The following is a 15,573-nucleotide window of genomic DNA, read 5'->3' as shown; positions in this document are numbered from 1 at the left end:
GCATTGTGGTCGGAAAAGATCCTTGCTATGATTTCAATTTTCTTAAATTTACTGAGGCTTGATTTTTGACCCAAGATGTGATCTATCCTGGAGAATGTTCCATGCGCACTTGAGAAGAAAATGTAATCTGCTGTTTTTGGATGGAATGTCCTATAAATATCAATTAAATCTATCTGGTCTATTGTGTCATTTAAAGCTTGTGTTTCCTTATTTATTTTCATTTTGGATGATCTGTCCATTGGTGTAAGTGAAGTGTTAAAGTCCCCCACTATTATTGTGTTACTGTCGATTTCCTGTTTTATAGCTGTTAGCAGTTGCCTTATGTATTGAGGTGCTCCTATGTTGGGTGCATATATATTTATAATTGTTATATCTTCTTCTTGGATTGATCCCTTGATCATTATGTAGTATCCTTCCTTGTCTCTTGTAAGATTCTTTATTTTAAAGTCCATTTTATCTGATATGAGTATTGCTACTCCAGCTTTCTTTTGATTTGCATTTGCATGGAATATCTTCTTCCATGCCCTCACTTTCAGTCTGAATGTGCCCCTAGGTCTGAAGTGGGTCTCTTGTAGACAGCATATATATGGGTCTTGTTTTTGTATCCATTCAGCAAGCCTGTGTCTTTTGGTTGGAGCATTTAATCCATTCACGTTTAAGGTAATTATTGATATGTATGTTCCTATGACCATTTTCTTAATTGCTCTGGGTTTGTTTTTGTAGGTCCTTTTCTTCTCTTGTGTTTCTCACTTAGAAAAGTTCCTTTAGCATTGTTGTAGAGCTAGTTTGGTGGTGCTGAATTCTCTTAGCTTTTGCTTGTCTGTAAAGCTTTTGATTTCTCCATTGAATCTGAATGAGATCCTTGCCAGGTAGAGTAATCTTGGTAGTAGTTTCTTCCCTTTCATCACTTTAAGTGTATTATGCCACTTCCTTCTGGCTTGTAGAGTTACTGCTGAGAAATCAGCTGTTAACCTAATGGGAGTTCCCTTGCATGTTATTTGTCGTTTTTCCCTTGCTGTTTTCAATAATTTTTCTTTGTCTTTAATTTTTGCGAATTTGATTACTATGTGTCTCAGCATGTTTCTCCTGGGTTTTTCCTGTATGGGACTCTCTGCGCTTCCTGGACTTGGGTGGCTATTTCCTTTCCCATGTTAGGGAAGTTTTCGACTATAATCTCTTCAGATATTTTCTCTGGTCTTTTCTCTTTCTCTTGTCCTTCTGGGACCCCTATAATGCAAATGTTCATGTGTTTAATGTTGTCCCAGAGGTCTCTTAGGCTGTCTTCATTTCTTTTCATTCTTTTTTCTTTATTCTGTTCCACAGCCGTGAATTCCACCATTGTGTCTTCCAGGTCACTTATCCATTCTTCTGCCTCAGTTATTCTGCTATTGATTCCTTCTAGCGTAGTTTTCATTTCAATTATTGTATTGTTCATCTATGTTTGTTCTTTAATTCTTCTAGGTCTTTGTTAAACATTTCTTGCATCTTCTTGATCTTTGCCTCCATTCTTTTTCCAGGGTCCTGGATCATCTTCACCATCATTATTCTGAATTCTTTTTCTGGAAGGTTGCCTATCTCTACGTCATTTAGTTGTTTTTCTGGGGTTTTATCTTGTTCCTTCATCTGGTACATAGCCCTCTGCCTTTTCATCTTGTCTGTCTTTCTGTGAATGTGGTTTCTGTTCTACAGGCTGCAGGATTGTAGTTCTTCTTGCTTCTGCTGTCTGCCCTGTGGTGCATGTGGCTATCTAAGAGGCTTGTCGTCTCTTCCACTTTTAAGGACTCTGTGATTATGCTGAGTCCATCTGGATAACTAGGATAATCTCCCCAACTTAAAACAAGCTGATTAGCAGTTTTACTTCCCCTTTGCCATGTAGCCTAACATATTCACAGGTTCTGGGCATTAGGACATAGGTATCTTGGGAATCATTATCCTTCCTACAGTATATAATAAGTAACAAAGTTGCAAGACAGTTTGTAGAGTTTTAATTCCATTTGGATTTGAAAAACTGAATGTTGGTTAGAAATCATGTGGCATAAGGAGTATATCCACTTTAAGAAAACACTGTATTCAAGAATATGACACCAAAAGAGAAGAAAGCTCATCTGCTTTATTCATTTTACCGATTCTCAACAGTTTTGATTGACAGGCAGTAGGACACAATTTGGTTTACGAACAGTGAATCAGTTGCATGAAGTGTGCTTGTGCACTCCCACACCCTCCCAGAGCAGTTCTCTGGTTTCCCCCCGGGCATTGTTTAACTTTTATCAAGGGACCAGTTACTCCCTGATCTCTCATAGATGAGCATAGGTTAGACCTGGCCTCAGAACTTTTCTGTATGCTGTGAACTGTACATTTTACTAAAAGTTAATTACTGTGACACACAAAGCATAGTACCACTTAGTAATCATATTTATTAAATGAATAGCATTTATTAAATCTGTTCAGATATATCTTTCATTTACATGTACCCTTCATCCAACTTTGAATGAGTCAAAATCTTTCTAAAATAAGCATTAGGTAGAGAGTTATTTCCTCCAGATATACAGATGGGAAACTGTAAGAATTCACAGGCAACCTGGAGTAAACAGATGGTCTTACATCACTCCTGCCGGTGTGGGCTCTTTTCAAAGCACAGTGACGATGCCATACCCTTTTGCAGAAAAATAATGAATTTGGCCCCAGTATTTTTATCATTCACACATCTAAAACCCCGTTGCTCTTATTTTCATGAGTTTTGGTGCCCTTAAAAATGTGAATTTCTTAGTTGAAATGCATTGAGCGTTTCTTTCTGCCTGTCAGTATTTCTAGCTCTTACTTTATTAAACATTGAGTTTCTGAAATGATAGGTCATGATATTTGTACTGTTATTTTCATATAGCTCTTTTCTATTAAATGGTAGATTTAAAAATAGATATTTTAAATTCAAACTTCTTTCTTCCAGCCCTTTGGATTATGGTTTTGAATTGAGGTTGATTTGGGGAAAACACTGCTAGTTCCAATACATGGAAAACTTTGTTTTAATGATGTAATTCTGTGTGTGTGCATTACTGGAAAATGAAATTAAAACTGTTTGAATCTGATACATTACTGGAGAGATTGCAGAAATTCTTTTTTTTTAATTTTAATTTATTTATTTTATTTATTTATTTTTGGCTGCCTTGGATCTTTGCTGCTGCACGCGGGCTTTCTCTAGTTGCGGTGAGAGGGGATTCCTCTTCATCGTGGTGCACAGGCTTCCCGTTACGGTGGCATCTCTTGTTGCGGAGCACAGGCTCTAGGCACGTGGGCTTCAATAGTTGTGGCTCATGGGCTCTAGAGCGCAGGCTCAGTAGTTGTGGTGCACGGGCTTAGTTGTTCCACAGCGTGTGGGATCTTCCGGGACCAGGGCTCGAACCCGTGTCCCCTGCATTGGCAGGCAGATTCTTAACCACTGTGCCACCAGGGAAGCCCCAAGAAATTCTTGTTTACTTAATTGGTATTTAAGTGTTCATATGTCCCAGCAGCTTTTAAAAAGTAGCCTTAATTTGTGTGTAATGAATACTTAACACATTGAGTTTTCAGATTGAACTTATTTATAATAAAAAACAAATGAAAAAAATCTGTTGCCTGACAAAGAACAGCTAGGTTGTGGGTAGTCTTTTCTCACTTTGACATTACATTTGACGATCAACAGGCATTTTTATAAGCTCAGTGGGCAGGCTCAGTCTAGAGATTTGACTTTGGCAGGCGGGATATGAAATAGTTTAAATAGTTTTGCTGTGTATTTATTGCCCAGTGAATGTGCACTTGTTGGAGAGCTGCCTTTTTTTCTTCTTTTTTTAAAATCTGACAGATAAAATAGCAAAGTGCTCTTTGACTGCTCTTCGTGCTTACGTGTGTTTTGCCGTTTAGGGTTTTATATACCTTTTGCAAGGAGGGAATGATTTGGTGATGGAGTGCTGCCACTGACCGATGGACTCAAAGAAGAAAAGGTAAAACCATTTTGTCCTTTTCCCCTACCCTTCTAGGAAAACACAACAGACAGTTCCACTTATGTGTAGCTTCTCTTCAGTTTAATTTTCTTGTTGATGGCTATTAAGTAGGAATAGTGACATTTGTGTTGATTGGTAAAGAGAGAAAGATAATTACAATAAAGCTTGTTAGTGGTACACTTTGTTGCTAGTTCCTTTCTTATGCTTATAAAAGGCACAAAATGTCTTCACCATTTTAAAGCTTTTGAAGCCATTTTTTTTTGTCACACATAATTTCAGGTTTTCAAAAGTAGCCTTATTAATTGTAATTCTATCCTTAGGGAACTCGGCGCCATGAATGATATTTTGAAAGGAGGGTTAGGTTTGTGGCTTTCCTTTCATAAAAACATGGTTATGCCTAATTACAGTTCAGAGGAATATTATTTAGCAAAAGTAGAGAAAATCCTAGGTATTATAAAATAAAGAAAACCAAAAAAAGTTTCTGTGCCTCATTAAAATATTGGCATCAGTGTTCTAGAAAAAAGAATATGAAAATAAATGCCCCATCTATGGTGACACAAAGGAAAATTTTATATAAAGGGAAACCCAGAGTATGTTAATGTGGCCTTTTCTTGGAAAGGGAGGCAGTTGGGATACGGTCATTGTTACACAGCTGTGTGTTTTATGTTCTTTGAACTAGGGTTATCAGATGGATAGAATTCTTTGGCTAGAACGTGAGTAAAGCATGAAGGATTTTACTGGTACCCGTTATAAATTTAGTTCTTAAAAATATAAATAAGAATTATAGAGCTTAAGCTTGGTATAAAGGGAAATATGGATCTCTATTCCTTCTGTCTTTCTCATCAAATACTTTTTTTTAAAAATACCAAATTAAAAACTGAAAATTTAAAATAAGACTCCAACTTGGGACATGTTATAACTTTAACATCTAAACAAGGAGTTAATGTACTGAGAAGTAAGAATCTTGAAATTTTAAATCAGAAAACTTCAAAAAATAGCCCAGGTTTTGTTTGCTTCTTAGGTAGAGATAAGTAATTTGTGGGTTTATCCTCAAATCATTTATATAAATAGTAATTTTACCTCTGCTCCTGTGTCATAACCACGGCATAAAATAGGTGCTAAACTATCTGACTCAGTCACCCATGTACTGGTAAAAGGTATAAATCTCATGACGGTATGAAGGATAAAAGATACAGTTCTGAACTGGAGGAACAAGCTATTTTTAAGCTATTTTTCTTGATGTTTGTAGCTCAACAGAAGCTGAAGGATCCAAAGAAAGAGGCCTGGTCCATGTGTGGCAGGCAGGCTCCCGTTCTGTAACACCAGAGAGATTGCCAGGCTGGGGAGGAAAGACTGTTCTTCATGCGGCCCTTGGAGTGAAACATGGAGTTCTTCTGACTGAAGGTATTGAAAAGAATGGCTTAGCCAACACTAACTGAGACCCTGACCAGTGTCGGAGCGTATAGGAGCAGCTGAGGGTTACTGGGTACGAGGGATTCTGAGTGAACTTTGCTGGAGCTTATGCTTTTTTTGTTTTCAAAATATGTTCTTACTCCCTTTATCAGAAATCAGATGAGTTCTTATATTTAAGATGTACCATAACTAGAATAAAAGGGAGAATTACAGTTTAAAAATCTTGTAGTGATAAGTACATGAAAAATTAGATTTTTTAAAAGATTACATATTCAGAGACCCTTTTACTATACCTTTGTTCATTAAATGTATCATAATAATAATGCTAATAATAGCTAATGTTTATTAAACAATTATATGTGCCAGGCACTGCACTAAGCACTTTATATGTATTATCTCATTGCCTCTTCACAGCCACCTTATGAGGTAGCTGCTGTTATTATCCCCACTTCACAGATGAGGAAGCTGAAGGTCAGGGAGATTAAATTGTTTTCCCAAGCACACACGACTATGTAAAGGGTCAGAGTTAGGGTGGGAACCCAGAAAGTCTAATTTCAAAATTTGCTTTTTAAATCTCTTGGCTGTACTGTCTCAGTACCGTTTTTCTCAGGCATAAATAGCAGCTCATAAGAACATATAATAAAATCTACAAATCTATATCAGAAACATAGGCTATAATCTATATAGAGAGCTGCCTTTAATTTTGATGGCACTTTACCGACTAAGTCATGGCAAATTTGATTTGGGTCAGGACTGCCATCAGCTTCACTAATTTATAAATTTCTACTCTGTAAGTATCTATTAAGTATTTAACAATGCTGTGGTATCTTCCTTGTAGGAACTAAGGGAAGACAGATTCTAGGAAACAAAGCATAAATCTGACCATGGTGGTTTTTTGGGGCAAACATGGATTTCTTTCTAATTTCTTTATTATTATGTCACTTTTATTATAATAATACATAATACTATTATTATTACTGTATTAGGCCAGAATTTGGAGAAAGCCTTATTTTTCAAATGTGAACTATATCCAGTACCTTCCCTATGGGCTTCAAAATCTATAGTTCTCATATAAGTAGAATTCTGTTACTGTCGTTTTATTAGCCCCTCAGTAAGATATTTAGGAATCCTTCACGAGCATGATATCTTTAAACATATAGAATCAAACCTAAAAGCCTGGGAAAACTGAGGGAAAACTTAAAAAAAAAAGGTAAATAACCTATGTTCATGTTTAAGCAGTGTTCTGGTTTAAGTGTCAAAGTAACAAAAAAATCTCAGCTCACACAGATGTGTAGCTTGAAATGGCACAAAGATCTCAGGTACTTTCTTTTCTAAGTGAGGAAATGGTTCTGATTGAATACTAGAAATTTTCAAGCTTTGTCTCTATTCAATTTAACCATTAGCTCATAATTCAATGAGGGCACCTCATTGACTCACTATTTTTGAGGTATTCCAGGCTAAAAAAATGATGTCTAAATATTCACTTCTCTGCAATTTGCTCTGGAGAGACTGTTATTCTAATGGAATATAATACCAATTGAAAGTGTTGGTGAACTGTTGCAAGTGTGTTATATCACTTGGGAAGAAAAGTTTAAAAGATCTTAACCAGTGAGCTTATTTTCTCAGTACTCTATACAAATTAGAAATTCCCTAATAAAAGCTGATCTTCCCTCTAGCCACCATTGTGTTTTTCCTTACATAGATGTTGTAGTGAGTTTGAGTGTATAAATGTATCTGCCATGTGTAATAGGCCAAAGATAAAGTATGCCTTTTTTTATCAGCAACTCAATTGCTGCTTTGTGGAGGAAAAATAGTACCTATTTTCATTAGTTTAAAGAAAATGGGTGACCCTCTGGTCACATAGGAAAGAAAGGATGGTGGGCTTTGTTTAATATTTTTCAAAACCCATGGCCAAGTCTTTGTTCCATTTGAGGTTTTTAGCTAGCATAAATCATTTGCACATACCCCCAAATTTCCCCAACACCTGCAGTAAAACTATGACTTGGTAGCACACGTGAACACAAATAGGTTATCGTCATTCATGTACCCAACTCACTGGTGCCTTCCCTTTTAATTCTAAAGCCAGCTAGTCATGGCTTCATTTGTTTTTTTCTTTGTTTTGTTGTGATTTGCTTTTTAAACAAATGACATCTCAGGAAGGCTACCTAGTACACAATATATATTATAAATAACATTTAAAAATTATACATAGTATGCTACACAACGTCATGTTAACATTGGTGCTCTCAGTCCAACCTGGAGGTATAAAGCTAATTTCATAGTTTTGGCCAAAGTGAGTCTCTAATATTTTTATGTCATTGCATAATTTTTTGCTGCTCTGACTCATTCAGTAGTAGTGAATGTTGTAGATATTAGCGAATGTGTCTGTTTTATCTTCTGCTTATTTTGTCTAACCATGTCATGATCATTATTTTGTCTTTGAACTCTTGGAATCTGCTTCTGTAATAGCCTGCAATGATAGCCATTAGTAACGGATCGATGCTAGGAGTTTGTAGGATAAGGCTGAAGGAGGGGAACAATACCCTTCATCTGAAGTAGTCTCCTGCAATTTGTAGAAATTGTCACTATATTTCAGAATGTTAAAAGATGTTATTTGTTAAAAGATTGATAAGTGTGGAATGCTATCTGCTTCAACCAAATTTCTACAACTGTGCTTTTGAAAATTAAAAAAAGAAAAAAAAATCTATTTTGTTAAACCTAGAGGGGACTAAAAGTTAGCTGACAAAATTTCTAGTTAATTCACTAACTCCCTCCCTTTTTTTTTTTTTTTTAAACCTTCAGATGGTGAGGTCTACAGCTTTGGGACCCTCCCCTGGAGAAGTGAACCAGCAGAGATTTGTCCGAGTAGCCCCATTCTAGAAGAGGTGCTGGTTGGGCAGTATGTCGTTACTGTGGCAACAGGGAGTTTCCATAGCGGAGCAGTGACAGAAAGTGGCGTAGTGTACATGTGGGGGGAGAACTCTGCTGGCCAGTGTGCGGTAGCTAACCAGCAGTATGTTCCAGAACCAAACCCTGTCAGCATTTCTGATTCCGAGACCAGTCCTTTGTTAGCGGTCAGGGTCTTGCAGCTGGCATGTGGCGAGGAGCACACTCTGGCACTGTCCCTAAGCAGAGAGATTTGGGCATGGGGTACCGGTTGTCAGTTGGGTCTCATTACCACTACCTTCCCAGTGACAAAGCCACAAAAGGTGGAACATCTTGCTGGGCGAGTAGTGCTACAAGTTGCCTGTGGTGCATTCCACAGCTTAGCCCTGGTGCAGTGCCTCCCTTCCCAGGATCTGAAGCCAGTGCCAGAAAGATGTAACCAGTGCAGCCAGCTGTTAATTACAATGACTGACAAAGAAGACCATGTGATTATATCAGACAGCCATTGCTGTCCATTAGGCGTGACACTCTCAGAATCCCAGTCAGAAAACCAGGCCAGCACGGCCATCAGCCCCTCCACTGAAACCCTTGATGGCCAGGGAGAAGTGTTTGAGAACACCTTCGTACAAAATGAGCTGCCTGCTGCCACCGAACTGAATGTTGGAAATGTTCAGACCACCAGTGTTGGGACCATTTCCTCCCCACAAGATGTCATGGGAACAGCTGAAATTTCTTCTGCAAGAAGTGTACCATCGTCCCCTGACACTCAGGCAGTAAATGAATACGTGCAGAAACTGTCTGATCATTCAGTGAGAGAGAACTCAGAGAATGGTGAAAAGCCAGTGCCACCTCAGGTACCTGCTAAATTTTATAATATAAAGTTGAACCGTATGAGTTTTCCTGAGAAACTTCAAAACACCGAAGTGTTGGTACCATTTTGGATTTTTTGAGTTTGACTACTAATCTGTCTTCTCATGCAAGCCTAGATAAGGAGAACCCTGGATTAATTCAGAATTACTTTTCATGTTCACATTCTGGCCCTTTATTTATGATGTTGAAAGATGTTATTCTGGGATTCTTTTGTAAGTAGAGAAATCCCATTTTTTTTTCCCCAAGTACTTTTTCCCCCATGGCTAAGGTGGGCTCCTGAAGAGTTTAATCTAACATGACTATATATTCACAAAGAATTCTCTTATCTGTATTTGTAGCACTCTTCAGATACTATTGAGAAAAATCCTTTCCTTCTTTATCAGAGAAGGTTGCTGTGTGGCAGATCCCTCGATTATAGGCAGACTTGAAACTGACTGGCATTACATATTGTTTGAATTCTTTTCAGTTATACCAGTGGTCCTCACTGGGCATCACTGGGCGGAGGGTTTTATATTCTCTTCATCTCCTTTAAACTACTTTCACTTTGAAAACTTGTAGTAAGTGGATAAAAGCTATTTACCAGGGGCATGTAGTAAGCTGTGTCTCCCTACTTAAAACAAATTGTTCTAAAGGTTACTTGTTTTTTTACTCTTAGTGGAGGCCTTTTGCTTTTGCTTTTCCAAAACTCTAAGAAAACAAATCTAAACAAAAACATATAATCCTAGGGACTTCCTTGGTGGTCCAGTGGTTAAGACTCAAAAAAAAAAAAAAAACTAATCATAAAAGAGCTGCCTTGTGGCGTTGCTTTCAGGTTTTTGAAACCACATAGCCTCTGGATTCTTCATCACTGTTGTTTACTGGTTCAGAATGGGAACGTTGCTTAGAGGTGTTTTTAGAAACAGTTTTTATTTCACACTCTACTCACCGAACCTTGTAGGTGTTTGATTTTTTTTTAAATTTTTTATTAAGAAGCTGTTTGGAGAAAGAAAAATCTAAACAAAGCAAAAGTAATAATTGAACAGGACTTGTACATGCTTATAAAAAAGTTAGATTTTGACTTTCCAAAAGTCATTTCTCTGATTTATTAAAGTTGTAGTTAAAAGTTTATTGTATACTGTTTATTTGAATAATAGATTATCATCATTGAAATTGCACTTTCCTTTGGACCTGTTTGGTTAAACATGTAAGGTTTGGTTACCTATGCTAGTTTTGGCAGTGTGTGTTTAACTAAGTGTAATTCCATCTTTGTAAATAGTGTCTCAGTCATACAGCTAACCATTAGGAATTTATGTGGCTTAGGACAAGTTTTTTTCTTCTGGCCAGATATAATTGAAAGAATATCTCACGTTTGTGAAATAAACCAAAGTATTTGGCAATGAAGCATATATTTCATTATTGCATTTTGCTATTGGTTGATTGGAACTCCTGAAATTATGTCTTCCATCAAAATTGCTGGTCATGTGTTTTTGTTTTATTTATTTACTTATTTTATGAATTGTTAAATATAATTAAGTAGAGGAGCCAGTTAGAACAATAGCTTAAAGTTTATATAAGGTAGAGTTTTTTTGACTTTCCTCCAGTAAGAACTCCCTAAATTAGTCACCCCTAAATGCCATCACTGCTTCTGTTACGAGCTTTTGTAAATAGATGTTGGAAATAGTGACACCAGTTTTTCTGAACAAGTTATCATGAGAACTGTGTCACCAAGGAAGTAATAGGCTTTGTATTTATCTTTTTTTATATGGTATATTTGTTTATTTTGTTGGATATTTTAATTAAAGACTCACATTTTGTTGAATTTAGTGTTTAATTGAACAAAATGTATTGAGTGCCTACTACATGCCAGGCACTGTGCAGGGAACAGGAATTATTTCCTTTAAGAAAAATCAGAAGCCAGTGTTAAAAAATATTTTTGGTTTGGTTTGCAATTCAGGACAAATTAAGATACACACACACACACCCTCCCACCCCTTGGGATCTTTGGGTAGCATAGGAAACAAAATTTTCATTGTGACCTATGCTCATGAGCCAAAAGCCTTTTCGTGTGTTAATAGGTATATCTAGTGACTTTCTTTTTTAGTAAACAGTGGTGCTTGACAGCTCAGAGTAAGTGTTAACTGATTTTTCACTAAGATATCAGAAAACTTTAGTTGGCTTTCTAATACAGCTGTGAATAACACTAAGAACCTTGGATCCAAATGTTTAATGATTAACCTACCACATTGCTGGATGGTAGTGAGAGCAAAGGTAATCTTTCAGTTTACCTTGCCCCTGGGTCATGGAAAATAACTCTTGATGAAACAGTAGAAGGACAGAAATTTCAGAACATAGTTTGGGGGCGGATAGTTTAGAGGTATAACTAATTTTTCTGCCTGTGTATGCCATATATACATTTGTGTTCATAAAACATTTTAGGAAGAGCCTTTTCTTCTTAAAATGTAATTTTTTCTCATTATTTCTTAGTAAAAATCTGTGTAATTTTTCCTAGCAGTGATCAATAGTAAAACTTGCATTTTTCCAACCTCCTATCCAGGGCTATTACCTCCTATTGAAGGTGATGTTTTCCATACCTTCCCTTCCCTCTCCCTTCTACTGTGTTTATTTTATAAAAGCAGCTGGGACCTATTTTTAAATACCATGATAAAACACCACTCAAACAAAAGGAAGTACTTTTGATAAGGAACTGTATTTTAAGCACTCATTTCCATCTAATGTGTTAAATCTGTGATCAAGAAGGGATACCTTTAGGTTGGAGATTAAGAGACCTCTTGTTGTTTTAGATTCTTGTATTTGCAAATAGTGGTAGATGTTACACTTTCTTTTTATTGATCGCTTGTTGTATACGGGATTGTATTTTTATATACTTTTTTACGTGTGTATATTTTAGCCTCTTGTAGCAGAAGCGATTCCTAATCTTCACAGCCCAGCAACCACAAGCACTTCAGCCCTGAACAGCCTAGTGGTCTCTTGTGCATCTGCTGTTGGTGTGAGAGTGGCTGCTACATATGAAGCTGGGACCTTGTCTCTTAAGAAAGTTATGAACTTTTATAGTACAGCCCCTTGTGAACCTGGAGCTCAGGCAGGCAGTAGTCCCATAGGCCCAGAAGGTCTGAAAGATAGCAGAGAAGAACAGGTTAAACAGGAGTCAATGCAAGGAAAGAAGAGTTCAAGTCTTGTGGATATCAGAGAAGAAGAATCAGAGGGAGGCAGCCGAAGACTCTCTCTCCCTGGATTGTTGTCACAAGGTAAGGAAATAACCAGCTTTTGTGAGTTGACTTTTGGTGAATCCAGGATGCTCCTGACATCACATGCTATTTATAATAAATTCGCTTTCCTAACATATTCAGATGTCAAAATTTATAAATAGCTTTTTAAAAGCTACATGTTTCTCTGCTTTAGAAATAACTTTAGACCCTCACTTTTTCATAATACCTGCTTCTGCTTATGAACCTTGTTTTGAGTCTTACTTGATTGTTCTGGAATGTAGCAGTAGCCTCCTTATTTCCTGGGTGGGCCTGGACTCCAGATCAATGAGGTTGCAGATGTGATCATGAGGAGTTAATGTACTTATGCCCTGAAAGTGAAGATGATCTTAAGCTTCAATAAGAGAAAGCTTCATTTTCTGAAACCATTAGCAATCAGCTTCTTAGAATATTGAGAATATTGCACAGTTGTTGCTTCTGCATTCTCACTCAGTTCAGGAGTCTCAGTCATCTAGACTTTTGCTTCTCAAGGTGGCCTGCAGACCAGCAACATCAGCAGCATCTGGGAGTTTGTTAGAAGTGCAGGATTTCAGGCTGCATACCAAACTTAATGAATCAGAATATACATTATAACAAGATCCCAAGGTGATTAACATGCACATTAAAGTTCAAGAAGTATTGGATTAGATCAACCAGGGGTTGGCAAAGTTTCTCTTTTTTTTTTTTTTTGGGCCCTGACCAGCGATTGAACCTGTGCCCTTGGCAGTGAAAGTGCAGAGTCCTAACTACTGAACCGCCAGGGAGTTCCTGGCAAACTTTCTCTGTAAAGAGCTAAAGAGAAATATTTTGTGATTTGTAGGCCATACAGTCTCTGTTACAACTACTTGACTTTTCTTAAAAGCGGTCATACACAATACATAAATAAATGAGCTATATTCCAATAAATCTTTATTTACAAAAACAGGCGGTGGACTATATTTGACCGATGGGCTATAGTTTAGAGCTTTGCACAAAATGGTATAAACCAGTGGTTAGGAAGTTAGGAATACTAGACTAGACTAAAACTTACCTTTTCTGCTATGTCCCTATTCCCTACCCTTGTTCTACTTACTGCTCTTGTGCCACTGAGCACTTTTGCTATCCTGCCTCCTGATTCTCATCGCCACTAGATTCATCTGTGCAAATAAAACCCTAGTCCTGATTGTATGTGTGTGTGTGTGTGTGTATCCCATGAATTCTGCTAAGTCTGAAGGATAATCTTGGGCCAAAATGTTCTTATTCTGAAATGTCCTTTAGCATTTTCAGTATAAATATAATATTTGAGATCTCCTTGAACCACAAATGTGGGATATTGATTTTTGTCATGCCATTAGACCATGCGAAATATGCAATTCTACTAACAGACTTATTTCCTTAGGTTAAATTTTACTTAGTAAACTTAAAGTATCTTTAGAAAAATTTTCCATGTACTCTTTCTCTCTCTTTTAAAATGATCTAGAATACATCTTTGAGGAAACCTCAAGTAGGTGTATTTGAGTCTTTGTATGTACAAGTGGATGATACACTCACCAGAAAAGATTGTGGTCTTAGCCGGTGATGATCACTTTCTTTTGTGGCCCACAACTTATTGACCAAGTGACTTAAGTCTGTACCTAGTGACATTTGATGATTTTCTTCAAAACATATCCTGTCACCAGATTGGTGTACAAGATTTACACAGTGTTGTATGCCTTTGTTACAATTTTGAACACTCTAAAAGATGTCAGCATTCTTTTTTAAAAATATTAAGTTCTCTATAAAATAATTTAAAGTAGGCAGCAAAATACAAAATCTCTTTAGTACTTCCCATTCATAACCATTTCCTCACTGTAGAAACTTTTAAGTTTTATGTCTAAAATAAATCTTTTGTTACAATATTTATAGTATGCTTGAACTTAGACCTTAATTTGGAAAGACTTAACTTTTAACTCTGCTTTGAAATGGGAAAAAATATTTGTTAGCCTTAGTGTAGTATTTTGTTAAGCTTATTCTTTAGAATACCAGTTCCGTAGGATGTCACGTAGACATTCTGTATAACAAATGTTATACAGAAAAGGATTTTGTGGCTAAATGTTTGGAAGTGGGGCAGAGTTAAACAGATTTAAACAGGACTTTTAATTGCAGGGCTTTTCAGCACCCTTAGCATGCTAATGCGTGTGTGTGAATCTCTACAGGGGAGGTAGGGGGGAGGAAAGAATGCAGTAGGCAGTGTTTACCAAACTCATTTGACCACTTAATCCCCAGTTTTGCTGAGAACCTGTAGAATATGCTTCACAAATACCATGTTAGTGTATTTCTTTGAAAATCAACAGTTCATTAAAGTGGTACCTTTTTCCTTACCCATCCACTCCCTCATGATATCTCTGGTTTGTTTTCAGTTTCCCCCAGGCTCTTGAGAAAAGCTGCACGGGTGAAAACGCGGACAGTGGTTCTGACCCCGACATACAGTGGAGAAGCGGATGCGCTCCTGCCTTCTCTGAGAACAGAGGTGTGGACCTGGGGGAAAGGGAAGGAAGGACAGCTGGGGCATGGTGATGTTCTGCCTAGGTGAGTGCTGCCAGTGTTTACTGTTAGAAATTAGATTAAACAACCTCTCTCCTGGGAAGGTCTCCAACTCTCCATTTCCTCATAGAGGAAATCTGGTTTCTTCTAGCTCTAGATTATTATACACCATTAACTCTGATAAAAAACAAAACAAATACCTCCCACCCCCAATCAGTCTTAGTCTTGAATTCGTTTCTAGCAATAAAGGACTTAAGTATCTATGGTATATCTTTCCATGTCTTCTTTGATGTATATTCATCTTAGAATACAGAAAGGGGTGTTTGGGATAAGATTGTATTTCATTGGAACACGTGAATGGTTCAAAATTTTAACTTATAGAAAACAACCAACAATTTTTTTTTTACCTGAAAGTGGTCTATCTGCTGCTGCCAGAATAAGTATAACCACAGTAATAAACCATGTCTATTCATGTACATCATGGAAAAACTGTTTTGTTTAAGAGAAACTCTTATGATATTAACAATAGATATTTGTGAAAGTGTGTAAATAGAATGATTATCTAAAACAGCCAGTTAATATAAATGTCTCTTTTATTCCTAGCAGAGTGAAAGCAACTAATGTGTTAAAAAAATGACAACTCCCCTCTTTGGTTATATTTCATTGTCCTGAGTATATTCTCTGCC

General features: G+C 37.0%; 1 protein-coding gene across 8 annotated transcripts in view; it reads left to right on the top strand.

The window, feature by feature from the left end:
• The window catches only part of ALS2 (alsin Rho guanine nucleotide exchange factor ALS2), a 94,730-nt gene that overhangs the window by 13,269 nt on the left and 65,888 nt on the right, over window positions 1-15,573 (top strand). For all 8 annotated transcript variants that reach the window (XR_014016491.1, XR_014016492.1, XM_081242329.1 and 5 more), the window contains exons 2-6: window positions 3,895-3,974; window positions 5,224-5,378; window positions 8,190-9,127; window positions 12,031-12,388; window positions 14,764-14,932. Coding sequence is in view for 6 of the 8 variants with exons in the window: in XM_081242329.1 (XP_081098455.1) it covers window positions 3,955-3,974; window positions 5,224-5,378; window positions 8,190-9,127; window positions 12,031-12,388; window positions 14,764-14,932 (1,640 nt within the window). In the remaining 2 variants the exon portion in view is untranslated. The remainder of the gene's footprint in view (window positions 1-3,894; window positions 3,975-5,223; window positions 5,379-8,189; window positions 9,128-12,030; window positions 12,389-14,763; window positions 14,933-15,573) is intronic.

Source organism: Mesoplodon bidens (assembly GCF_964165515.1).
Source record: "Mesoplodon bidens genome assembly, chromosome: 8".
NCBI classification, from domain to species: Eukaryota; Metazoa; Chordata; class Mammalia; order Artiodactyla; family Ziphiidae; genus Mesoplodon; species Mesoplodon bidens.
This window is presented reverse-complemented; position numbering and strand designations above follow the sequence as displayed.